Source organism: Pteropus medius, unplaced genomic scaffold, assembly GCF_902729225.1.
Source record: "Pteropus medius unplaced genomic scaffold, Ma_sr-lr_union100, whole genome shotgun sequence".
Classification (NCBI taxonomy): Eukaryota; Metazoa; Chordata; class Mammalia; order Chiroptera; family Pteropodidae; genus Pteropus; species Pteropus medius.
Window position 1 is genome coordinate 788,965 of NW_024342470.1, and position 26,500 is coordinate 815,464.

At 47.8% G+C, this 26,500-nt stretch overlaps 2 protein-coding genes across 13 annotated transcripts in view; one reads left to right on the top strand and one right to left on the bottom strand.

Moving 5' to 3' along the window:
- PPFIBP2 (PPFIB scaffold protein 2) overlaps positions 1-12,935 on the top strand; it is a 132,462-nt gene extending 119,527 nt beyond the window's left edge. For 10 of the 12 annotated variants that reach the window (XM_039863477.1, XM_039863484.1, XM_039863485.1 and 7 more), the window contains 6 exons: positions 187-309; positions 1,497-1,622; positions 2,285-2,473; positions 3,533-3,709; positions 5,962-6,027; positions 7,228-12,935. In XM_039863477.1, coding sequence (XP_039719411.1) covers positions 187-309; positions 1,497-1,622; positions 2,285-2,473; positions 3,533-3,709; positions 5,962-6,027; positions 7,228-7,299 — 753 coding nt within the window. In that variant the 3' untranslated portion in view covers positions 7,300-12,935. Of the gene's footprint in view, positions 1-186; positions 310-1,496; positions 1,623-2,284; positions 2,474-3,532; positions 4,275-5,961; positions 6,028-7,227 lie in introns of those variants that run through there. The other 2 variants (XM_039863478.1, XM_039863488.1) reach the window with 2 other exon arrangements.
- Positions 11,094-18,449, bottom strand: CYB5R2 (cytochrome b5 reductase 2). The gene is made up of 9 exons (XM_039863489.1): positions 18,418-18,449; positions 17,643-17,786; positions 17,493-17,565; positions 15,303-15,409; positions 14,902-15,031; positions 14,238-14,321; positions 13,416-13,501; positions 12,187-12,286; positions 11,094-11,299 (listed from the first exon to the last, which is right to left on the bottom strand). The coding sequence occupies exons 2-9, from the start codon at positions 17,718-17,720 to the stop codon at positions 11,127-11,129; spliced, it is 831 nt and encodes a 276-aa protein (XP_039719423.1). The 5' UTR covers positions 17,721-17,786; positions 18,418-18,449; the 3' UTR covers positions 11,094-11,126.
- Between the last annotated feature and the right edge of the window lie 8,051 nt (positions 18,450-26,500).

Here is a 26,500-nt window from a genome sequence, read left to right on the forward strand (position 1 = left end):
GTCTTTTGCTACATAAAAGGTTCCGAGTAGAAAAGTATGAACCATTGTGCTAAGAAAACTGTTGGTGTGTCTGTGCGCACTGCTGAGATGTGGTTGACTTGTCTGTGTTTGGTCTGGGAAGAAGTGTCAGGGATCTTTTGTTACTTTGGAAATTATGGTTCATCAACCGAAACGTTCCTCTTCCAGAATGACCTACTCTTCTTAAAAGTCACTAGCCAGCTACATCATCTCAGCATCAAATGTGCCATTCATGTGCTGCATGTCAACAAGTTCAACCCCCACTGCCTGCACCGGCGGCCGGCTGATGAGGTGAGGGCAGGACAGTACCTATCCAGGTAGCCCTGAGCCAGAACACCTGTAAGATTGGGTGTGAGAAAACAAGAAAGATATCATCACGAAATGGCTACATTTCAGATTACAGTGCTTGGGATTCTTTCTTTTGCTACTACTCTGTGGTGCCCCAAACACTCTATGATCTATACTTTGTGTCCCACAGCAGCCATCAGACCTCCAAGTTTCCTTCTTTATTTGGGGAGACACATGCTTTGGGCCAGAGGGCAGTAGCAGCAAGTCTTTCAAAGCCATCATAATGATTAAAGGAGATGAGGAAATGTGCACAGGAGAGGGAGGGTAAAGACTAAACGGAAAGATGAGTGTCAAAGGAGGCAGAGGAGAAAAGATGAGGAGCCCATAAGGAACCAGACATTTCAGAATAGATCTCCCTATGCGTAGATATGAAATTAATCGACTTCCAGTCCCAGGTGCACAGGGGATGCATGAGCAGGTTTTGCTAGAGAAGAAATAGTGTAGGTAAACACAGCAATGCAAACACCAGAGAAGTCCCTGATAATATTCCATGAACTTCAGAGTTCTTGGTGGGCCCCAAAGCTAAAGGGTTGTCAGTCACAGCCTGTCTCCTGTTCTCCTGTGTTCGTGCTGTGAAGTTAACTCAGCTTCCTGAGAGACTGAAAACCTCCACCCTCCATCACCTATTTTCTCCCTACTCAACAAATATGTTTTGAATGCCTTCTATGTGTCGGGCACAGTGCTGGGCATTTTGAAGACTCAGATGCCATTTGAGGGCATTTAGGCACAAGGATCTAAATGTGTACTCTCCTAAAATATTTGGCTACAACAGGGAGATTTTTCTTTTGTCTATAAAACACTCAGCTCATAATTGCTAGTCCTCCTCAAAGTTCTGTTGAATCACTGAATGAATGGAACTATTGGTCTGAAAATTAACCAGAGAATTAGGGAGTAACAGGATTCTGGAATCAGATATCAGTGTAGAAGATCCTGTGAGATTCCATAAGAGCTCTATTTCTTGGAAACTGGGAAGGCTTTCAGGCAGCTGATCTGGCTGCCTGGGTCAGTTAGGCATGATGGTCGTCTTCTGGTGAGGCATCTGAGGTAGGCTCGTTCCCAGGGGCTGGCTCCATGGAGCATCACAGTAGGGCCTATCAGACCTAACTTCTTCACTCTTCTCCACTTCACAGAGTAACCTTTCTCCTTCAGAAGTTGTGCAGTGGTCCAACCACAGGGTGATGGAGTGGCTGCGATCCGTGGACCTGGCGGAATATGCGCCCAACCTTCGTGGGAGTGGCGTCCATGGAGGCCTCATTGTAAGTGGCTCTTTGGACAGCCCACCTGCCTTGGTGCAAACTGAGTTATTCAGAAACTGATTTCGTACGGGCTAGACATAAGTCCTAGTAAGAATAATTGATATTTCATCTGAAATCCCTGTATAAGTTGAAGACTCCAAGTATTTTGATTATTTGTGGTTGAGAATTAATATATCTCATAGAAACAAGATGGCTTCTGGAAAGACTTCCCTGGCCATGGACCCAGGGGATCCTAGGACAAAGGGGTTGCTTGAGAATCAGCCCCCAGCTCCACCTCCTCCTCGAGGAACATGGGGCTGGGGAAGTGAGGGGGGGCCACCAAAATGTAATTTCTTGCTTGGTATAATACAGTTCTTGTCATCACTCAAATCCGTCAACTGCCAAAGCCAGCAGGGAAATGAGGAAGGGGTGGCTTGGATGTTGTCCAGAGTAGACCCTGGGAGACAGCCTTATCTGAGAGGGCACAGTTCTCTACTGGCCTGTGAAAACGTGGCAGTCAGTCAAAAAATGTGCTAGCGTCTGCCCAGAGCCAAGTAGAGGGGAGTAGGACACGGACAAATAGGTGAGCTTCAGCCCCTGCTTTGGAGACACCTCCAGGCCCACGGGGTCCCATTTCTTAGTGTCCTGGAGCCACCATAGTTGCCTGTCTGCTTTCTTCTTAGATCCTGGAGTCACGTTTCACTGGGGACACCCTGGCTATGCTTCTCAATATCCCACCACAAAAGACGCTCCTCAGACGCCACCTAACCACCAAATTCAATGCCCTGATTGGTCCTGAGGCAGAACAAGAAAAGCGAGAGAAAATGGCCTCACCAGCTTATGCACCACTGACCACCACAGCCAAAGTCCGGGTGAGTTTCCAGACCCTTACCAGGGTGGTCACAGAGGCCTCCCTTCTAGCCCTCATGTTGTACAGTAGCTGACCCAACACCTGGAGCCAAACCATTGTGTGCCTCCTGGATGAAGAGGCTCTCTCGGCTTCTGTTTGGGAGTTTGGTCTCATTGTCAGTTCCCTGCCAGTCTTGAGTCCAAGGAACAGAGTGCACATTTCTTTACAGACACTATGTTTAGGAAGCATCTATTCTCAGGCAGCTAGGAGCTCGTCCTCTACCCAAAGGCTGCCTTGACTAATTTTGCAAAGCAGACAAGTTCCTAAGTCTAGGCTTCCTGAAGTCAAGCCCAGTTTTGTGCCACGGTGCTCTGGGGGCAGGGGGTCTTGGTCAAAGCTGTCCTGCCAACACAAGGAGTGTTCCTCTTGGCAGCTGGCTCCGGTTGCCCCGTGCTGTGGAATGGCCAGCACACAGCCGTCCAGCGGTCCTGAGGTTGTCCGAATACCAGCATCATTCACTGGGACTCTGAATCCCACAAAGCACTTTTGACCTGCCCGAGCCACATCGTCCTCAGACCACTTCCTTTTCAGACCTTCTTCCCCGAGAGAGCAGGACAGGAAGTGTGTCTGAGGAGGACAAGCAGAAACATGCTGGGCAAAGCTGGAGCAGGGAGGGAGGGCCACCCAGGGCTGTCAGATGTGGCTTTGCGAGGGCCGAGGAGCTGTGCTGCAAGGGGAAGGAAGGGAGAGCTCCCCCGTGTGGTGCCAGCAGCTATGGTGAGGTAAGGCCTCCAGGAACCCCATTCCCCAGGGAAATAACAACATCACTATTGCAACAGCAGGGTGTGAGTTTCAGGAATGGAGTCTAGGAGGAACAGCTCTCCTTGTTCAAGATTATTTATCTGTTGGTCTTTCCCAGCATAGAAATTGCTTACAGGAGCTCCATTTTGTTAAGAGAGTTTTTTCTAGAAGCAGTTTGTCTTATTTCTTTCTGTGGGGGCCTGCTTTTTAATGTATTGTCAGTCATAGCTGCACACCAATTTAATAGTCTTCTCATAATCTTGCGTTTGCTGTGTTTTAGCCAAGGAAACTAGGATTTTCACATTTTGGAAACATAAGAAAAAAGAAGTTCGACGAATCGACGGACTACATTTGCCCAATGGAGCCCACTGACAGTGTCGGGGACAGTCACAGGGTCTACAGTGGCTACCGGGGCCTCAGCCCCCTCAATGTCCCTGAAGTGGATGGGCTGGACCAGGTGGGACAGATTAGCTGATGTCCTTGTCACCTGTCCTCTCTGTGCACCCTAAGAACTCACAGTAACACCATGTGTGTCACCATATAACTGCATCTCACTCCTTGCACATGTGCATGACCTGCAGAAACAATCCAGCAATCATGTACCCCTGGGCCAGTCTCTCTTCGAACCCTGAGGGTGGCCAGGGCATGGATTTGCACCTTTGCTAAGGGGTCAGGCTTTGGGGACTATTGCCAAAGGTGGACTCAGGAGGAATGACACTTAAAGATACTTGTAAATCCTTAGTAATTCTTAATGTCCATCGTCAGCACCAGTGGAAACACATGAGCTTGGCCACAAGTCCGGAGACCATGGACAATCCCAGAGGCTCAGCTCTCAGGCCCCTCCACTGTGCTTCAGTTGAGGGCCAATCTCAAGTGCCTTCAGCCTGTGGCCATGGTCTTGGCCGAGATCAAGGGACAGCAGCAAGGTTTCTGCCGCAGTGACAGTGTAACTGTGCTGTGCCTTACTACAGAGGTGGTCGCTTCTTTCTGGTAATAAAAACAATATTTATGTAGAAAGCAAACAGTACAGCATATCTTTAATCTCGTTGGGGAAAGAGAGCTGAGCACATCTGGAAATGGAGTCCTGCTCACTGCACAGCTTGAGAGCTCACGACACTGAGCCAGGTCCTTGCCCGGCGGTACACTCAAGATCTGCCAAATGCTGTGGACCAGGGGAATGGAGCAAAGAAGGACCCCCCCCACCCCCACCCCATATCCTTCAGAGGAGGTCTGTGACCTTGTGGCTTCAGGCTCCACCGCCCTCTATGAAGCCGGGGGGAACATCGTGTCTTGCACACATCCTGACTGTGGGTCCCATCTGTTGTGCAGACCCCGTAGTTCATTTCTGTTTCAGTGGTGTGAGCCACCTAGTGAACTGGGTGGTGAGGAGACAAGAAGCTAGCCTTGCTGGAAAAGCTTTCTATTGTTCATGTGTTTTGCCAGCTTCTCTCTTATTGACCTGGCTGGGCCCGTAACCATTGTAGGGGTTGGTCTGCCTGTGTTGGCAGTGCTGCAACAGACCTCTCTTCCTGATTTAGAGGCTGACTAACTGATAATGGGTCTTACAGACGGGCTTTGTCTGGCCAAGGACTGAGTGAGAGACACACCTTGCCAATCTGCGTTTCTGTTCAGGAGATTCCAGTTTGCCCCAGGGCAGCTTTTGGCTTTGCTGGGTTCCCCGGGCCTCATCTGCAAAAGCCACATTGTGACTGTCTGGCAGTCAGAGCAGGGGCTAATGATCCCACTGAGGGCACTCTGATTCTGTCTCACATGGAGGTGATGCTCAGATCTGCTTCTTAAACTACCTGTAACCTCAGGCTATGGCCTCTGGCCTTGCCTGAAGTCTGACCAGCAAGAGATGGACAGGTTCACCAGCTGGCACAGCTGGTGTTTGATATCAGTGCCTGGGACCCACTACATGACAGGAGCTCCTTGAGGCTGATACCTGGGTACTGCAGAGCTGTAGTCAGGGCAGGCTCTGTCCCTTATTTCTTATTGTGTCCTATTGAGAGAATCTCTGCATGCACTTCTTTTTAAACTCTGCATGGAATTATGCTACTAATTCTCTGTGCTGCCTCAAGCAAGGCCTCTATCCCTTTATGGGCCCCAATTTTTCCACCCGTAATGAGGGTATGCCCTCAGAGGATGCTTCCAAATCTACAATATCCAAATAAGTTTAGGGAAGAAGGAGCAGGCCAGCATTAGCTGAGGAGCGGAGAAAGAGGGAGAGGGGAGGGAGATCCTGGTAGTGAAGAAGCTCCATCAGCAGCTCCCTGAGGATGCCCACCTATACCTATAGTGGGCATTAATGTCTCTGTCCTGTTGGTGCCAGAAATTGTCAGTGTACTCAGCATCCTGAAGGCCTTCATCTCTGCTCCTGAAAATAGCTGGAGCACTGAACATGTGCTGAAGAGCTGCTTCTCACAGGCCTTTTTTTCTGTGCCCTGCCCCTCTGTTCCCTTTAAGCTGGTGCCAGGGTAGGGACCCAGGAGTGCATGTGCATGGCAGTGTGGGATACCAGAAGCTCTGCTTTTCCCCAGGGATAGAGGCAGCATGTGCTCCGCCCATATGTCACTCCTTAGGACCTGGCCTACACCTTGTCTGCACCCCCAGGGGAGCATGCCTGAGCAGGAACGAGACTTGCATGCCATCTCTGCGAATCATGAGCAGAGTCCATGTGTGTTGACCAGGCTGCTGCCCATTTTACAGATGGCACCTTCAGAAGGCACTGTGACGCAGATAGGGCTCCTCTCCCAAGACATTCACCGCCTCACGGTAGGACCCTGACCCTCACTACTGTAGGACAGAGGCTAGGAGGCCCGTGAGTTTGGTGAGGTCCCTACTCCAGAGCCTGTGTCATCAGCACTTCTACTGGGGAAGAGCAAAGGTGGTGCTGGGCACTGGGGTCAGAGCCTGAGCCAGCCCAGCAGCTTTCTCCACTGGCCTGCTGCTGGGCCTTGAGATGTTCAGGGCATTGGGAAGGGTTATGGACCTTGAGCAAAAACCAGCGAAAGCATGCTTGAGGTTCCAGGTCCTTTTCCCAGGCTCGGAGCTGGTGAGGAAATAGATGCTCTCAGCAGCCGTAAGTCACCTGGTTAGTCAGCCCAACATCTAGGCCTCACCTCTGGCCTGGTGGACACTGTTCTGCCCTCTCTGCCCATGAGACACATGTACTTCCTATCATGCCTCTGACATAATGGATATTAAAGCACGTGAGCACATCCTGGCATGCCCAATGAGGACAAATCTTACCATGGGGGACAGTGTGGTCTCCGGGAAGAGGAGCAGCCCTGGAGTGAGGCCAGCCTGGTTCAAGCCCCTGCTCTGGGGCCTTGGGCAAGTCACTCTCTCTCCCAACCCTGGCTAGTTATCTGTAAAGCAGAGCTAAAGGTATCTTCCTTGTAATGCTTGTAGACAGACTAGAACTGGTAGTAAAAGTCCAGCCACAGGGAAGGTTCACATTTTTGAGGCCCCATACCATCCAAGGCTCGTTGGTCCCCAAACTGCCCCATCACTGAGCCCACTGACTGTAGTGTCTATCCCTTTGAGGCCTCTGTTACTATCCTTTGCTTGGCTGATCTATCAAGTTAAGAAACTTAAGAAGAGCAGCATCATGGGCACATGATGTAATAGTGGGGGGTTTGGGGGTGGGTTGTGTCCTTGAATCCAAGTGGGAGGTCATTTTTATTCAATTTTTTTCCTTGGCTTACACACTGAAATGAATCCACCCAGCTTTGCCCTTATCGCCTCTAGTAGGTTTCTGGTGGCCTTGAAATAGTGACTTTACTTCTGAGGTATGAATAATTTATTATCTTGATAGTGCTGTCTAGTCTGACCTAATACTTGGGGTCCCTGGGACACCATAAATTTATAGAACACTGGTGTCAGATGGTGCCTGCTGCTGCTGACATAGCTGCCCCATGGTGGCTTTGACCAAAACCTTGTTCAACTGCACCTTCGGCTGTGTCCTTTCAGACCATGCTGAGCCAGGACCAGCTGCTGAATGACTCTCGCCTGGCCCCTCCCAACTCTGAGGACTGGAGATGACTTCTTCATGGCTGGGAGACCGAACAGGCACGTGTAGGGGCTCCAAGGCTTTGCTTCAGTGGGGAGCTGGCACACGGCCGCTGCAGAGCCCAGACTGGGGCGGGCAGGGTATCTCAGACATGGGTGCTGATGTGGGGGAAGTAGGGCTGTGGACAGATGTTCAGGAGGTGGCCCCAGTACCCCTATATTTTTAACTGTGCTGTGCTCTTCACCACAGTTTTTATACTTTTTGTACTTTTATATGTGGACTGCAAACCACTTTTGTGGGGAGGGCAATGAAATGTCAGCACAGACTCAGTGGCTCATGCTGTTCCTGGTGACAGCTGGGAGGCTCTTACACCAAAGGGGAAGGACTGTGACTTCATAAAAGCTCTACCTGAAAAAGGTTCTGAATGTTCAACAGCAGGAGTCCTCAACCTCCTGGCTGTGGACCTGTATCAGTCCACGGCCTGTTGGGAACCAGGCCGCACAGCAAGAGGTAAGCGGCGGGCTAGCGAGTGAAGCTTCCTCTGTGTTTGCAGCTGCTCCCCAGCGCTAGCATCACCGCCTCAGCTCCACCTCAGATCATCAGGCATTAGATTCTCATGGGAGCACTGGTCCCTGGTGCCACAAAGGTTGGGGACTATTGTTCTATAGTGACTGAGCTGGGTGAAATGATAGGAACCCCGTCCTGGGCTACTTCCAGACAGAAGCATATGTTCTCACTCTCAGGAATCAGGTCTGGATGAGAGCAGGAAGGAAAGCAATGAGACTCTGGCCTGGAAGCCCTCAGTCTAACCTAGTCTGCAAAAGGTGTTTCAGGTTTTGGTGCTGCGTGGACTCCCAGCATCTGAACAGATGCACCTCTCGCGTGCACATGCGCACATGCTCTCTCCCCCTCCTTCCCTCCCTCCCCGTCCTTCACACACATAGACACATACACACACTCCCCGCCACCCCCCCGCCAGGGGCCTTGCCCTCGACCCTAGCTGACAACACTACAGTCTGAACAGTCTCAAATACAATTGTCTGATCAAACAGCATCCCTTAGTGGGAGGCCCTTGGGCACCTCAAATCAACTTTGCTGCCACAACTTGGTATCTTCCAGAGAAGCCTATAAACCTCAGGTATCACCTACCTCAGAAGAGGCACCTGTACCCTGCTATACAGCCCGCTCCTGACCAGTCTTCCCACTTAGTGATCAGCTCCCTCCTTCTTCCTTATGATGGTTCTAGCTCAGGCCTCATCTCTCATCTGATTTCCACAAGTGGTCTCCTACTTGGTCCTTCACCTTTCCAGCTGGTTCCCTCCAGATGTTCTCTACCCCATCCCGAGTGACTTTCTTAAAGCACTGTTTTAATCCTGTTACCTTTCTGCTAAGAACTCCTCAGTTCCAGAATTATCACAGTTTAAAATCATTAGCACCCAAGGCCCTTTTGAATCTTCAGCTTTCGTGAACCTGCGCTCAAGCCTCTGCTCCTGCCTTTCCCTCACTATGGGATGTATGCTTCTCCCTGTCACAAGGCCAACTCCTGCCTATTGAGGCCCCGAACAGATAAAGCCTCTTTCAGGCAGCCTTCACTGGTGTTTTTGTTGGAGGTCCCTGTGTTCCTTAAGCCCAAGCACTTCCTAGCTCACCTTGAAGTAATGTGTCATCTTTGTCCCTTACCATACCTAATCTCAACACCAACTCATGAGCACCAGCTATGGGTGGCCTCTTGTATAGATAGGAGTAAGATCCAATCCCGGTCCTCAGATTGCTCAGGAGATCCATGCTGCTAAGTTCTCCATCTACTCACTCCTTCATACGTGCAGGTTAAGTGCCATCCATGCTGGGCTAAGGAGGGTTAGAGATACAGGCATGAATGCCAAGGTCCTTATCTAAGGGTGCTGGTGGTTTAGTGTACAGATCTGTTTTAAATAAGAGTGTGCTCAATGTTACTGATGCTCCAGTAGAAGTTTCTACAGCCCCAAAGAGCAAGTTGTCATTTCTAATGGAAGGCTAGGGGCAGGAACCACAAAGGCTCCAAGGAAAAGGTGACAGTTGAATTTTGAAAGATGAATTAGGATCCCAAGTATGCCAGAGGGGAAAGGCACTCCAGGCAGATGAACTTGAAACATCCCAGCACATCCTAGGAAGTGCCAAAAGTTGGGATGACTAGAGTTTCTTGACCTTTGTACTGTTGTCATTCAGGGCTTGATAGTTCATTGTGATGGGGCTGTCCTGTGTGCCGCAGCAGCCAATAGTACCCCTCCTCTAGTTGTGACAAACAAAAATGTCTCCAGACTTTGGCAAATTCTCCCTGAGGGGTAAGATTCCCTCTAGTTGAGAACCACTGAGCCAGACAATGGGGTCAGAGTAGCAGGCCCAGAGAAGTAAAAATCTGGAGCCAGAAAAAGACCTTGTAAGCCAGGCCCCTGAAATTTATCCCGGAGACACGGGGTGGCCAGGTGGGGACTAGTGAAAATGCTAAGTGTAAAGCAGGAGACAACCATGGTTATGTTTGTGTTTAAGAGAACTATCCGAGGGTAGGATCTTACTCATTGTGCAGTGCCCAGCAGAGTATCTATCACTGAGTAGGGGATTCACTGAGGATGTGCTGAACACATGGATGGATGAAGGCTAGCTGCCTCCAACACGCCACCCCCACTGGCCCTCTGCGAGACCACCCTTTGGGCACTACACAGCTGTACTCTAGAGCTGTGTTCCCCTCTCTCTCTCATACCCTTCTCCCGCCCTCCCTTACCCACATACATAGTAAGAAATCCAGTGACACCAAGTTTTAGCAATGCTGCTACTATGCCAATTTTGTGAAAAGAGAACGAACAACTTGGAATTAAACAAACCTGGGTTTGAAGGGCAGCTTTGCCACCTACTGGCTGAATGACTTGGGCACAATAACTTTGTCCCTGAGCCTGTTTCCTCATCTATGCCTTGGAGAACAAAATCCCCGCAATCTCTGGCTTTTTATGAGAATTATACCAATTCAAGTGCAGAAGCAGTTCAGCCACCCACAGATAACATAGAGCAGCAGCCTGTCATCCTGGCCATGGACAAGAATGGTCACTAGTAGCTTTTGGGTTTAACACCATGAAGGATTTAAGGAAAAGCTTCTGGAGCCTAATTCTGTTTGCAAGTTCAGAAGCTTCTGTCTGTAACCACCACTACCCTACTGCACCGGAATAGGGCCTGACATCTAGAGGATGCAAACAAAAGGGCACTCCTTACCTCCATTTGTTGTACAAAGTACAGGGAGTCTAGGATTCCTGGAGCCCACCTACCTTGTAGATTCACTACTGCCCTGACGTGTGTTTAACACCATTCCTACTTCAAGGGTCTCCCACAAGAGAAGAAAGAGTACTCATGGAGGGTGTCTGAGCCCTCTGGTACGTTTGACCTTAAAAACAATGCTCTGGGGGGCATTTCGAAAGAGATTGTTGGGAGTTGACATGACCCCACTTAGATTCTTCTGGAATTCTACCCCAGCACTTTTGCCAGCTCTGACCTCCTGTGGACACACACAAGCCAGTTTACATGTAGGGCAAACCAAGGCCTTCTAAGTGCCTAGCAAGTCCCCCACAAAGCCACGCCTCATGGCTATCTGCTTTGTACTGGAGTTTATTTCACTAAACTATGGGAAAAGATATGGACATGGAGTTCTTTCAAGCCTCCCCAAGGAAGGAGACTTTAGAAGCCACTTTATCTCCAACCCCTGAACTCTTCTTAGGCCCACATCAAAAGAGGAGCATCAGCATGCCCAAAGGTACATTTTTGAACACATCCTAGTTTAACATGGTGAAGCTATGATGTAAGGGACCAGGCAAATTTACTAAGAACAAGGGAGGTGTTAGTAGGTGAAAATCATGTCCTTGGTATAACCCAGTTTCTCTAGGTTAGGGTGAGCGGCTGTCCGGATCAGGGGTTGTGGGCCACACACCAGGATGAACGTGGACTGCACAGGAGAAGGCAGGTGCTCCTTGATCATGTCGGCAGTAAGATAGCCTGAGCTGTACTTCCAGTCTGAGATTAAGCAGAAAAAAACTATGGAGGTGCCAGATAGACACCAGTCCTTTTGCTGTCCCTCCCTAAAGCCAGGGAGAGGGAGGCAAGACTGCTAGCCAGAGACTCAGAAGTCTGTACTGCTGTTCTCTGCAGAAAGCTGAAAAGTAGAGGATATGGGGGACCCAGGCAGCTTTCTTTAATATTTACCCCCGATGCCAGGCTCTGAGGTTCCTGGCTGGTGTCTGCTGGCTATAAGCACTGCCAAGGATGGAGAACATAACAGTGAGGTGGGATGTGCCAACGTGCGGTGCGAATCAAGGCAGCTAGCTGGAGCTGTGTAGGGCAGCATTGTGGGGTTTGTGGACCAGCTTGATCAGGCAGTGCCCTCTGCTGGGCGGTAAGCTGTATGACAAGCCAGGCACAGCTCAGTGCAGTATGGGAGAGGCGTTGGCTTGAAGGGTGTAGTGGCTTTGTGGAGTGCGGTGTGTACAGTGGTGGCTGGGTGCTGTGTGGGGCTCAGTATGTGAGGACTGCTGTCCAGATGGGATGAGGGGTGAGGGGTCAAGGGGTCAATGGCCGTATAAGATGAAATGTGATGGATCTGGGTTATGTGGAATGCAGTGCGGGGCAGGTGTACAGGGTGGCCCAGTGCCTTAGTATCCCTCTTGATGTTCAGTGCAATGCATGGGGTGCTGTTGAGATATCGGACATGTGCCCTTGACTACCTTTACAAGCAAGTCATCACAAATCCTCTCTCCTTCAAATTCCTGCATTTCCCACATGGAGATAGATCCCAAGGCCTCAGCCCCCAAGCCCAGTCCCAAAGAACAAACCAACCCAGGGACTAGTCCCTGAGGTGGTCAAGGGTTAGAGTTGACTCACAGTGGGGACAACGGGGATCATACCAACAGGAGGCCTGTCCAGAGTATACCACAGGTTGAACTGGTCTGGGTGAGTGCTGGCAACTTCTTCAAGCTCCTTTCTCACCAAAATATCCTCCTCTGTCTAGAAAAGCAGCATGAGCAAAGCCCCTCCAGGGACTTTCTGCTTATTCCCCAGACTGAGCACATGGGTTAGCCCATTCCTGCTCAAACTACCACCAGTTTGAGTGCTTCCCGCAGACTCCCTGGGCAAACGAGGGTTCCGTTGCTGCTCCTGCACAACAAACCCTCGCTTGTGGGTGGAGTAGTTGCGTGACTGCCCTCCAGCTAGAAGGCCATGGCTCAGCACAGGTGCGTGACTTCACTCAGAGGTTCTAGCCCCACCTCCTACATCTACACTGAATGCCAGGCATGGCAAACCCAACTGGAACAATCTTAGTGCAAACCCAGGATCTTGTGCAGGGAACGTAAGGGGCTAAGGCAGTAATATATAACGGCACTGGAGAGCTAAAGGAGTGAAAAACAAGTGCTAGAGCTTCATTGGGGGAAAAGGGAGCCAGAGCCCAAACGAACTTGTCACAGGCTCAGAGATAATGCACAGAAGACCTGGATCTTAAAACTCGTCACAATTCTTGTCCTAATAATTCCACTTCTGGAATTCTGTTTAAAATGGTCTAAAAGTGATCAAGTCTATGCACAATTATTCATCACTATCATTTGTAACTGAAAACAACCTGAATGTAGAAGATTTAATAAATTATGGTACAACTTGATATAGAGTATGATGAAAATATTTATAAAGAATTAATGATAAAAAAAATGCTTGTATGGTAAAATGTTGAGTAAAAAAACTATATATATGTAATTGTAAATATATAGCATGTAGAAAAAAAGATAAAAAATGAGTCAAATATTTATGCTTCTGTGTTTTCTAAAATTTGCTTTGAGGGCAGCTATGATTTTATATTCAGTTAAACAGAACTATGTATTAAGGAAGGGAGGAAAGCATAGTGCTTAGGGTTGGTTGGGGAGACAGAAGAGTTTTAAAAAACAAAAACAAGTGGAAAAAACAGGCCTGGACTCAGCATCTCCACTGCCAGCAACCCTAATTGAGCCCATTGAGCCCTCCCACAGCTACAGGCACCCAAGCAGCATGAGCTCAGTTGGGGGAGGAGTGAATGCAGAACCCCTGCTCAGCAAATATTCCATCCATCCTACCCCAGCAAGCTCAGGGCTGACTCAGCAGAACTGACCTGGTTGGCAAAGATGAGGGACATCCTGGTCTTGTCACTGGGGTTCTTGGTGATGTGGCGAATGAGCTGCAGCATGGGTGTGATCCCTAGAACACAATTAACGAGCAGGTTAGCTTTCTCTGCCTCTTGGATGCTCATAGTCACCAGTCTGTAGCAGCTGAAAGTTTCCTTGGCCCCAGTTCTATTTTTCTCACTTCTATTCCCCAAAGTCAAAGTGGGGAACTACCCTTCATTTTGATTTTCCCTTCTAATGCAACAGTAAAGCAAAAGCCCCTTCTCATTTTCATATGGCAAATGGAAGGAGCATTGGCTTTGAAATTGGAACTTGGTTTCACACTCAGCTCCCTCATTAGTTGTTTAACTAGAGTGAGTCAGGTGCCTGTGTGAGCTCTTCAAGGTTCTCATTTGTAAAATAGAATTAATGATGAGTAAATGTGATAGTTTTAAAAGTCCCTACTATGGTGTCTGGCAAATTGTAGGTCTCCTCAAACGTTTGTTCTCTTCTTCCAGGCATTCATTTTCAAAAGTTGGGGAGTCAGTCCTAGAACTGAATCTAGGAGCCCTTGGGTTCCATGTGTGGACCTGCCCAGACTGCCCTCAGCCTCTTCCATATTCCCAGCCTAACTTTATAGGTTCCCCAGCTACCTATAAAGTTACCATGTCGGTGAAGGGAAGTAGGGCACACAGGGTCAGTTTCAAGGCCTGTCATCTAAAATAGCCAGAGAAGGAATCTTTCACATCACCCCTTCTAAGATCAAATGATTCTGAAGTCAGAAAGGCCTCAGGGCTCACCTATGGATGAAGCCTCCAGAAGCCTCTTACCTGTGCCCCCAGCAATCATTCCCAGGTGATGGGCCAGTTTTTCTTCAGGCTCACTTGTTTTATATGCTTTGATTGAAAATTTCCCTGAAAACACAAAAGATACTTCTGACTTCTGGAGCTCTTGCCTGGAGCCTGCAAAAGATGACTGACTTCCTTTGGGACTTCCAGGAGGTAAGTCCACCTAAGGAAGTGGCTACGCCATTTTAAGCCAGAGGAGAAGCTGGAGTGGCCTCCTTGGCGAGCCCCGGTGCACTGGGGCACAAAGTGGGAATAAAGCCTGGGCCTTGGTGGGGAATCACTGGATGTTTTCTTCTGAGGAAGGACGGACGTTACACTGAATAAGCCTCACAGAGCACTCTCACCCACAGCAGTGAGTAAATGATGAATATGTGAGTAAATGAGTGAGCGTGGACTCCATAGTTCAGCATTGGTAGGTAGCTTTTATGTATCAGGCATTATGCTGGAGATACGGTGAGGAGGAAACACCAAATTCCTCCCCTATCTTAATGAAGCTTACAATCTCATAAGTAGATGTGTGAATGGATGTATGATGACTTTAAGGACAAGTCCATGTGACTCAAACCTGAGGAGTTTTCTAGAACAATGGAACCACTGCAGGAATCTTCTTCCTCCTGGTTGGAGGTCCAGTGTGAACCCCCAGTACCTGCCCCCTGATAGAATAGTTGCCCAGTTGGCCCTTGAAAAAGGATGGTGTCCCCAATTTTCATGTTCTCCAAGTACTGAGTCATCTTCCCTCCTTCTGGATAATCAGGGTGTACATTTTTGAAGTAGATCTGAAAAATAATGCAGTATGGTTTTCACAGCCTCAGATCTGAGGCCACAGCCACACACAATTCAAAAATTTGCTGCTGGAAACCACACAGAGAAAATCTTCTGCGCTCACGGTTGCTCTAAGCAACCCCCGAAGACTTCACCAGGTCAAAAGCTTCATTGTTAAATGACACTTCTGTGAAGTCCTGTCCAAGGCACACGTCCCTTCTCCAGCCCACTACCCTCAATGGGCTTGTGTAAGTGAGGTAGCTGTTCATGGGGGGCCTCATTTACCTTTATAATTAAGTCCACATAGCCTTGATCATCATCACTGGACACAGGCGTGTAAGCTCTGATCACCAGAACACCATCAATCTTGGCCAAGAGACGGACGTAGTTACCTACAGAAAAGGCATCAAATGTCAAGTCAACATGGCCAGTGTAATCAGGACCCAGGACTTCCCTGAAGGACTGAGCTTCACGGAGGTGGGTGCATAAGTGTGGCAGGGTGCATGGGAGGTGGGCCACGGGGTAAAGGAGCCCAAATTCAGAATGTTTAAATCCTGCCCTTATCACTCCTCATAGCGTAGTCGTGAGCTCCACGTGCATGAAATCTACTGTCAGTGTGCGCTTACTGTGTCACAGTACTTTGTGGAGAAGGAGGACCTATTTAAAGTTGGAGGCTAAGTATTAAAAATTACGGAAAGGAATGTTTCTCTTTTAAAGCAAAATATGTTGCCTTCACAAAGTCATTTCTTCCTAAACTGGATGTATCACTGGAGTCAGTGAATAAACTACAGCCCCCTCATCTGTAACCTGTTGCCTGGCACATAGGTATGAAGGGCCCCAGGATTTGAACACCCTGGGGAGTCCTAGATAGAGCATTGTGTGTCTTCCTGGCCAATGGCTCAGCTGAGAGGCAGCAGTGAACTTCTGAACCATGTAATTCTGCCCCTCCAGGGTAGAACTGAATAGATCAGCTGTGGCCAGAGACATATGGATCATGACATCCCAGTATCAAACGATCATCTGGGCCACTCAGATTTCTGCTGGATCTAACATGGGAGACTTCAGTGACAAGGCAATTAGTGGTGAGGGGAGGAGCTGCAATTGAGATGCTAAGAGACAGAGGCAAGAGGAAGCTCTGTGCCAGAGTATCTGAGGGAGTAGAAACTGTATACGCATGAAAGATGGAGTGGGTATGGCGACCTAGAGAGAGAGGGAGGAGGAGGAGAAGAGGAGAAAGGGAAGGAGGAAAAGAGGGGCCAGTCCTTCCAGGAGCTTCAGGAACAGAAGCCAAAGTCTTTGACGAGGCCTGAGGCACAAATACTTTGGGTTAAGAAAGAACAGGCTCAATGACTGTGACTATGGCCTGGCTGGGAACCATGGAGTCCTAGGAATAAAGGCCTAAGGCAGTTTCCTCCTGAGTGCTAATCTGAAACTGGATACCTCAGAAAGGCTCCTTCACATGCAGCCAACTTGGGCCTGGCTTGGCAGCAACCTCAGAGAAAATGGGGCAGCCCAGGCTGGTGTCACTAACTTTGCACTGCCTATGCCAGATGAGACAGTGGGTTATGACACATTCGAAGAAATTCTATTTCAAAGTTTTTCACTCTTTTAGCCTCTTGACAACAGGACTGGCCCCACAGGCAGGCACTGAGCTTTCATGGATGAAGACAGAAGAAGCAGCAAGGAGATTGAGGGGCCAGGCTAGCTGCATAATGGGTAATTTCAACACTTGATAGAGGTGAGATCAAAGTTTTGTCCCATGCACAAAGGACCAGTAGGCCAGGGATGTGATCTCCACCAGGAAGGCAAGCAGCATTAGCAGTTTGTTAAAAGCTTTGGACTCCCAGCCTGTGGACCTAGCACCTCACTAAGGCTCAGCCATCTGGTGGCGTTACAGACTAGCAACAGGATAACTCAGAACTCCAGGACCACTGGGGCTGGTACTCACAATGGGTCCCTCCTTGTGTGGGTCTGAGGCCTCTGCTGAGAATTCATGTGATAGGGGGGAGAGACCCAATTCTCTCCTTTCTCTCCACACTTTCTGTGCTTTTCTCCTGACTGTAGGGGAACATCAGTTCTTCCCATCCTTCCTATGCGCAGACAGCACTTTGCAGTTTCAGAATTTTGACATCCATCAATCACTTTATCCTCACAACCACCCACGAAGCAGGCAGGCCTGGGAAATCCCGTTTCAGAGTCCATGGTTCAGAGAGGTTGAGGGACTTGCCCAGCAAGGAGCCTGAGATGATATCTTAGAACTTCTGACTCGAGACTCACTTCTTTTCAATGCTCATTGAGAGATCACTTTTGTGTTAGCCCAAATTGAACAGTGAGAAAGGGAATGGACTGTCCCCAAGGCCATCTCTCTACCTTTCTAAGCTTATGTGTCTCAGGAAAAATATCAAGGCGACCTCTATACATCAGCTGACCCCTATACACTACCCAGTTCTGATAATAAAACCAAACCCTACTCACCTACAGGAAGCCCTAAGATATGTTCTGGTGAAGGCAGTCCAAAGCGGAATCTCCGGGTGTTGTGGCTGATTTGCTATAAAACAAAACAGAAACACTACTCTTGTCCTCCTCTCACCCACTGATAATGGAAGGGATGGGCTGATCCATTACCTCTTTCTCAATCAAGGGCAGTGGGTACTTGGTGTCAGGGTCCTTTAAGGTAATAAGATGTCTCCTCCTTGAGTTCATGTTCTTCAGGGCCAACAGAAGCACGGTGACCCCAAGGGCGGTGATGATAAGGAGCAGGGATGGATCCTAGCCAGACACAACGTGAGCAGGGCACCTCAGGTACTGTCTGCCCTGGGCAAGACAGTTCTCAGGCACAGAGGCACCCTCTCCACACCAAAGGCATAGAAGCTAGACAGTGCCTGCAAGAACTGGGCGGAGGGAAATGTATTAAAACAGAAGGCAGGCTGAGTCCATGGGGAACCCCATAGGTGGAGTCAGTTGCAGGTCAGACAGGGCAGGATGTTTCAGGCCTCTTGGACCAGGCCAAACAGATGGCCTGGGAGTGCTACCGTCACCATACCCTTCCTGCCCAACTGCCTCCATCCTGGCTACAGCCAAGTGCGCAAGCTCTGGGAGTCTCCTCTTTGAGGGAGAGGAATTGATGGCGTTGCTTCTAACACACAATTTAGGATGAAGGCCTCAGCCCCCAAGGGCAGACTGGAGAGGGGATGGATGTCGAGTCCTCCCGAGGGGATCCTGGGTGAGAGCTAGGAGGGGGAAGGCTAACCTCCTGCGCTCCTCCACGCCCCCTGCCCCCTTCCCCTCCAGGTTAGGCAAGGGGTGGGTTGGGGTGAGTACTTCTGACTTGGGGGTGCTCCATTATCTTAGCGCCTCGGGACACACCCTCCAAGGCTGGAGAAGGAGACTGAACACTCACCTGTCCACAGCTCAGGCTGTCGCCGCATCTGCCTCTACTACAGCCCTGAAAGCCCCACCAAACCCCGCAAGCCCCGCCAAACCCCGCAAGCCCGCAAACCCCTGAAACCCCGCAAGCCCCGCCTGCTCATCTCCCGACCCCAGCCGACCCGGGATTCGGGAAAGTCCGCCAGCGCCACTCTCCGGTGGGGCGCCCCGACGCCCCGCCCCGCACGCACCACGCTCTCTGCAGGTCATCCCGGGACCCGTCGCGGCTCGCCCCCTCCGCCGCCCACCCGCCCGCGGCGGACGCTGCCCTCTCCTCGTCCCCCGTTCCGGCTCCCGGGTCCCGGTCGGACTTTCCCTGGCTCCCGCCCGCCTCCGCGTCTGCCGCCTCTTCCCACCGGGCGGTCCCGCCCTGAGAGCCCACCCGGAACGAGACGCCGAACATGTTGAAGTGGGGCCGGCTGGAAGGCCAGTGCGCGGCTCCCGACGCCGCGGGCCCACCGACTCCGGGACGCCGCCCTGCAGCTCCGCCGGACCGACGGCAACGCCTCGCTGACAGGTGGGGGCCGACGCGGGGGAGAGGGGCTGGGACGGGAAACACGCGCCCAGACCGGCGGCGGCGCGCGGCGGGCACCCGCCGAGGTGACCGCGCCCCCCGCCTCCCCTGAGGGGTCCGCGTCGGAACGTTCTTTCCCGCGTGTTCCTGGCTCTGCTCCGGCCCTGTCCCAAGACCGCACCGAATCCAGGGGCTTTCACTGCTGGAGGCGGGGGGTGGGGTGGGGGGCGCCGAGAGTTAGGGGCTTCCTCGTTCCTAGTTAAACATGCCTTATTAATCTCCGTTCTAGTCCTCTCCCTGCACACGGAGCTGCCCTGATGGAGAGAGCTCCTTGTCCTCAGCTGGTTTAAGTTGTAGGGAGGCTGGGAGGAGGGAGGGTGTTTTGAGTGGGAGGAAAGAATGCTGGTGAAGAAAATGGGAATTTAGACCAATTCAAAGAGCACGTAAATATATTCATTTAACATACTTAATGAGCTTCTACTCTGAGCCTGGTACAGGGCCAGATGTTTGCAGCGGTGTGTGTTTGGGGCGGAGGTGGGGGGGCGGGTCGCGGGGGAGATGGGTGGAATCGAGTTAAAGAAGACATTCACTGAAAGCACTCATTCATTTATTATTGGGAGAGAGAGATGACATATACCCAACACTGGACCAGTGGGAGGGAGAATGGCAGGCATAGATGGTTATGCGTGTTCTTCACAGTATATTTCAGAATCTTGCTGGTCCCCATTGCCATTGGTAAAGGTACATTACAGCCTTCTGGCCTGAATGAGACAGAAGCCAAGAAATAGATTCCCATCTCACTCCTCTCACCCCTCATCTCCCAAACACACACCACCACAGGCCCACCTGCAGGTGCCAGGATATTATTGTCAGATATCTTAATTCTTGACGGTCTAATAAGTGTAAAATGATGGCTTGTGAACCTGATTTCATTGTCTAATTGCAAAGGAGGTTGAATATCTTTCATATGTTTATAGCCTGCTCATGACTTTTGCCCATTTTTTCTATTGAGTTGCCCTTCCTTACTGATTTTTAGGAGTCATGTATATTATAGGGACTATTTTGCTAGTTGCGTGAGTTACAAATGTTTTCTCCCGGTTTGCAACTTATTTTACTTTTCTTTTTTCTCTCCTTTCCCTCCTCTCCATGTATTTTGATGAGTAGAAGTTTGCAGTTGCAATGTAGTCAAATATTTCAATTTTCAATATTTTGCCTTTATGGTTAGTGCTTTCTGTGCTTTGTCTATTCCCACACAAGGTCATAAAAAGATTTTATATTTTCTCTGACAAGTTTAAAGTTTTTCCTTTCACATTTAAGTCTTTCAATCACCTGGAACTGATTTCTATGTATGATGTGAAGCAGGGGTCCAATTTAATTTTTTCCACGTTATGGATAATGTACTATCTTGGTAACATTTGTTGAATTGCTCTTACCTGGGCACTAACCTGCAGTGCCACCCCTGTCTTATATCAGCTTTCATGTATGAATGAATCTTGTTTTGGCCTCCTTTATTAATCTTAGAGCAGGATAAAGGCAGGCTCCAGTTATTTTGAGAGGGTAGTGAGTGCTCTTTCCTCAACACTCCTACATTATTCTGTTCTAATTATAATAGTTTATAAGAAGTGTTTATATCTTCCACTTATATTACAGTCTTTGCTTCTCAACTCATACATCAGTTTCTTAGAGATGCCTGCTCCATCCCCCCAATATGTAGATGTACACATTATACTCTATTCGTAGATTTTACTTCAGTTTATAATTATACCTCCCGAATATTTAATTGTTAAATGACTGATTCTCACATTTGTCTGGAAGTTCTGTTATTCCAGAGACCTTGTTTTCCCAGGGTTTAGCACAGTGGCTGTCACATAGGTTATGTCCCATAAATATTTAACAAATGAAAGAATGAATTCATCTCTGCCCTGCAGCATTTAGCTCAGTCTGGCACATGGTAGATGCTTCATAAATACTGAAGAGAGGAACATTCCTTCCCACCCGTAATCTATGCCACTTCCTTGCTTTTATCTTCATATGATATATTACTGGATATCTTACCTACTTGTTTACTGTCTTTCTCCACTATAAGCTCCATGAGGCCAGGACTTGCTTTGTCTGTTTTAACTCCTGCTTCATCTCAGGCCTTGAACAGTGCCTGGCAATTAGTAGATGCTCAGTAAATATTTATTGCATGAATGAGTGGACTTTATTTTCTCCATTTGATTCAATTAAAAGTCTTTATTTTTGGTTATGGAATCCAGAGTTGCTTCACCTTTTTCTGTGACTGAATCGTTTTCTTCTACCCTCCAACCTCCTTTCTCATTTTTCCTTCATAGTCTCTCTGTGTTACAAGAGAGGGAGATGGCACATCCTCCTTTATTAATCTTAGAGCAGGATAAAGGCAGGCTCCCAGTTATTTTGAGGGTGGTGAGTGCTCTTTCCTCAACACTCCTACACTGTATGTGTCCCTCACATGCTTGTGTGCTGCCTGGATTTTGGCTAATCTCCTGAAATAGAGTGTGATCACATCTTGCTCTCTAAACGCCCAGCTTGGTGATAGGGCCCTCAGCAAGTGTTTGCTGAAAAAAAGAAAGAATGGACATCTGTTGTCACCATTTGAGCATATATGAGATTCCGCCTGCACAGGACAGCTTCTCCCAGGTGGTACCAAGCCTCCCTCACTGCTAAGACGCCCGCCCCTTGGGGAATTTTCTCTCATTTTCTCTAAGCAATTTCCAGCTGTTGCGGACTTTTCTTTAGCTTTTTAACCTTGAAAATGATTTATTTTCATTTTACTCCCTCAACAAAAGACCACCTATTAGGTGCTAGCTGTTAAACCTAAATTGTGGTTTAATGACCCCCCAAATATACCCACATCCCTGGAACCTATGAATGCTGCTTTATATGGCAAAAGGGACTTTGTAGCTGTGATTAAGTTAAAGAGCTTGAGATGGGGAGACTATCCAGGATATAGGAGGAAACAGAGAAGATGATGTGATGACAGAAGCAGCAATTGGAATGATGAACTTTGAAGATGAAGGAAGGGGCTATAAGCCAAGGAATGCAGGCAGCCACCAGAAACTGAGAAAGGCAAGGAAAAGGATTTCCCCTCAGAGCCTTTGGAAGGAAGCAGCCCTGCTGACACCTTGACTTTAGCCTAGTGAAATTGATTTTATAGTCCTGGTTTCCAGAATTGTAAGAGAATAAATTTGCATTGTTTAAAGGCAATACATTTGTGGTAATTTGTTACAGAAGCAATTACTATTGTTTTTGTCTTAGGGCTTGTTTTATTTATACTTGAATTTATTCTGAAAACATATTTCCTGTGATTGGGATCAGAGGAGCCAGGAGATGCCCCTCCCCTTTGGTTCTGATGTTCTTGTCGCTCTCATTATAGGTCTCTTTTCTCATGTGAACAACCTCCCTCAGCAGCTGCCTGCTACTTGGCCATGTAAATGACCCGCCCACTTCATCCCTTCCTCTTCACCCTGGCTCTGGCCTGTCCTTTGTGCATTGTGCAGAAATGTCATCCTGAACAAAGAATGTCAGCAGACAAATCTGGTCGACTAGGGTAAACTTTATGAGAGAACAGTGATGGAGCACCTTATGCATTCCAGTCACCCAATACCATGACCAATGCAGAATTTTCTTGAATTGGAGTTTCCTTGGTTTTCTTCTTTAAGGATTTTAAACTAAAGTATGTTGATATTACCTGATCAGAATTCCCTACTGAGCACTGAGGATGGGCATTAAAGCAAAGGTAATGCTTTGCTTTCTGGAATGTCTTCAGCCTTGACTTGTATAACAAAATGTGGCATGGAAAACCTTGCATGCTCCTGGCAATGTGGGGCTTAACATGGGCCTAATGGAGTAAGACTGTGTAAAGGCAAGAGGCTTGAGACACTGGGAATGACCCGAATCTTCCAGAAACAGTGTGTTTGGGAAGTGTCAAAAGAACAGCTTGTGGAGTTCTAGTCCCATCGTCCCTCCTACACCCTGGGGAATCCTTCCTGAGTAGCTGTGTCTGCAGAGCTATGCTAGTGATGCTAGTCAAGTTCCCCACCAATATTTATAGCAGTTGCTTCAGCTCTTTCCAAACAGCATCTGTTGTGTTAGGGGCTGGGTTAGAGCTTCCAGAAGGTAGTAATTGTGAGTTCACAGCTTGGGCTATAGAGACAGCAGGTAGTAAATTGGGCAACAAATGCAGTTTCTAAGGGAAGGTTCTACCTGCACAAATGGGGTGTGGCTGCCAGCCTGGGTCTGGGAGCCTCAGACCTGCAATAGGAGAAATGCTAACCTTCAGGAAGGGGAGAACAGGAATGTCCAAAAAAAGAAATGAAGGAAAGCAATCTCATTTCCTACTTGAACACAACCAGGACTTTGGTTGTTCACTAACTTGCCCCAGCCTCTGCTTCCTGTCTCTTGCAGGGACAAAAACAGGAGGTTTTTAAAAAAGAATTTTGTATGAACAACATCTGTTTTTAAAAAAGGCATGAATGAGCAAAGATAGAGCAAACTGGGCTAAAGCCTCCATTCTGACAGTAATTATAAAACCTTAATTTTCATAGAACTGTAGAGTTTACAGAACATTTCTCATAATGGAATATATCCCTCTGAAATTGTTATGAACCTTTTACAACCTCTTTAGTTTGGAGAAAAAACTTGAGAAAGATTCTATACACTCTTCGCAATCATGCAGTTTGGAAATAGCAAAACTGGGAGGCAAGCCCACAGCCTAATGTTCTTCCCCTACACCACAGCACCCTGTGGTATCGTCAGTGTAGAAAAAAACATTTTGTTCATGATGCCACGTAAACGTAAACACAATTCCTGATTTCAAATTTAAAGAAGTGTTCTGTTTTTCAGCTGATAAAGCCGAAGCCCAGAGATGGCAAATGATGCTTTTGACATTATTTGATCAAATGATGTGATTGGGTCATTTGTGTTGAGGTGTCAGAATCTCGCAGCCTGCAGTTTGATTAAGAGTAAATGTTAGCTTCTTCTACAGTAGAAGAGAGTTCAGAAAGTATAATATAGAAAATGCACCTCTGACTCTCTCTTCCTGTGTAACAGGTTTAATATCAACAATATACTGATGGTTCTGAAGTTTGCATGACCAGGCTAGATCTTTCTCCTGAACTCCACATTCATGTATCCATCTTCCACTTGACATCTCCTGATGGATGTTTGAATGGCCACAGGCAGTTCAAACTTAACATAATCAAATATGAACTCTTGCTTTCCCCCAGAATTCGGGGACCTCAGTCATCTGAGGAAGACGTCTCAGGATGAGAACACCTGAGATTAATATACTCATCTATAAATAGTTCACATCCTTCCTATTTCTTAATGTATACTGTTGAAAATTTTTCATTAAAAAAAAAAATGGAAACATCAGTTCCTGAGGCCAAAACCACTGGGGTCATTTTTGACTTCTCTCTTTCACACCTCACATTCAATCTATCTGAAATTCCTGTTGGCTCTTACTTTAATGTATATCCATAATTTGACTTCTCACCATGTCCTCTGCTACCATATAGACCTCAATTTCTTGCCTTGATGATTGTCATAGTCTCCTAACTGATCTTCCTGCTTCCTCCTTTCCCCTCTCCCACAGTCTAGTTTCAACATAGGACAAGAGCGATCTTGCTAAATGGGTTTAGGTTCTGTTACTCCACTCGATGTCTTCTCATCTCACTTGGAGTAGAAGCCGGTGTCCTTGCATTAGCCTTTAAGGTCTGATACAACCTGCCCTCCCCACAGAACTTCTCTGCTCTTCTCATGGGTCTCCAGGCATACTGACTCCCTGGATGGTTTTCGTGTATATCAGACATGCTCCCACCTCAGGCCTTTTGCACTTGCTGTTCTCTGTGCCCAGAATCCTCTAATCCTCAGATATCTGCCGAGCCTTTACCCTGATCTCCTTCAGGTCTTTTTTTGGGTATCTCCTTATCAGTTCTTCCCTGATCAATTTTTTTAAAATTGCAAATGCCACCATATGCAGCATTTACTATCCCCATCTCTGCCTTATTTTCCTCAGTGTAATTTACCCACTGCTATAATATGTATATTTTACTTCTTTGCTTATTATCTGTCTCCCCATCCCCATTAGATTTTTGTCTATTTTGCTCACCAAAGTATCCCTTGTGCCTCGATGCCTGATGCAGATACTTGTTGAATAAATGAAGAAATAAGCCTAGGGAGAACCTAAAGAACACCTAAATCCCACCAGCCCAAAGAAAATTCCTACTAGCCCCTTGGAGTATATTCTTCTAGACCTCTTATTTTTGGATATTTATATTCTGTGTTCGACACAAATGAGTGACGTGAAAGCAAGTAATTCTCCACAAATTAAGAAAAATGAACTGAAATTTTTTCGAGATGCAAAAAGATATAAAATTCTCTAGCATGTATTAAAATTATCAATACCTGAAAAGGTGATGGTTGGAAATATTCATACATTTTAAAGATTTTTTTTTTTAAATTTATGCCACAGCACCTGGTCTCTTAGGTGGTCTTCCATCTAAGCACTAACCAGGCCCGACCCTGCTTAGCTTCCGAGATCAGACATCGGGCTTGCTCAAGGCAGTATGGCCGTAGACCATGGATTATGGCTCCACTGGGGCATGAACCCAGGACCTTCTATGTGTAAAGCAGACGTGCTAACTGCTATACTATGGAACCACATCTGGAAATACTCATTTTTGACTGAACTTATCACTTCAACTAAATTGTCATGTTCACAATTTTGTTTAAAGTCAATTTGGTTTTAGTCAAATCAATTTGGAATCACAGTCTTGTTAGAATGGGTTTCAGATTGAGAACACTTGAGATTAATTAATATGGTCACATATCAATAGTTCAAACACTCCTTATGCCACATTTGTTAATGTGTATTGTTCAAAATGAATACATTAGTCTTAAAAAATTAGGATTACTACGTGTGTTGACAGTGTAGGGAAAAACAACATGGTCCTGGAACTCATGAAGATAACTAAGAATTAGAGCATACTGACTGAGACTAGCTTTCTGTAATAGATGTAGCCTTATTAGCCACCATTGATTGAGTGCCTCCTTTGTGCAGGAACTGGGCTAGGCTTATTAAAACCCAAGGCATTATTTATAAACACATGGTTAAGAGTATTAGGGAATACCTGAGTCTGATCATATTGTTTGTTTATGGCGCAGTAGCTTGTGGATAGCACCACCATGTGTCTATGGTTAACAAATCTATGGTCTGAGCCATTCTTCATAATCTATCCCAGGGATCCCCAACTCCTAGGCCGTGGACTGGTACTGGACTGGTACCTGTCCGTGGCCTGTTAGGAACCAGGCTGCACAGCAGGAGGTGAGCGGTGGGCAAGCAAGCAAAGCTTCATCTGTATTTGCAGCCACTCCCCAGCATCACCGCCTCAGCTCCACCTCAGATCATCAGGCACTCAGGTTCTATAGGAGCACCTGTCCCTGGTGCTAAAAAGGTTGGGGACCGATGGTCTATCCTGAAGATAGGCAGTGGTAACATGAAGTAGATATGCATGGAACCTCA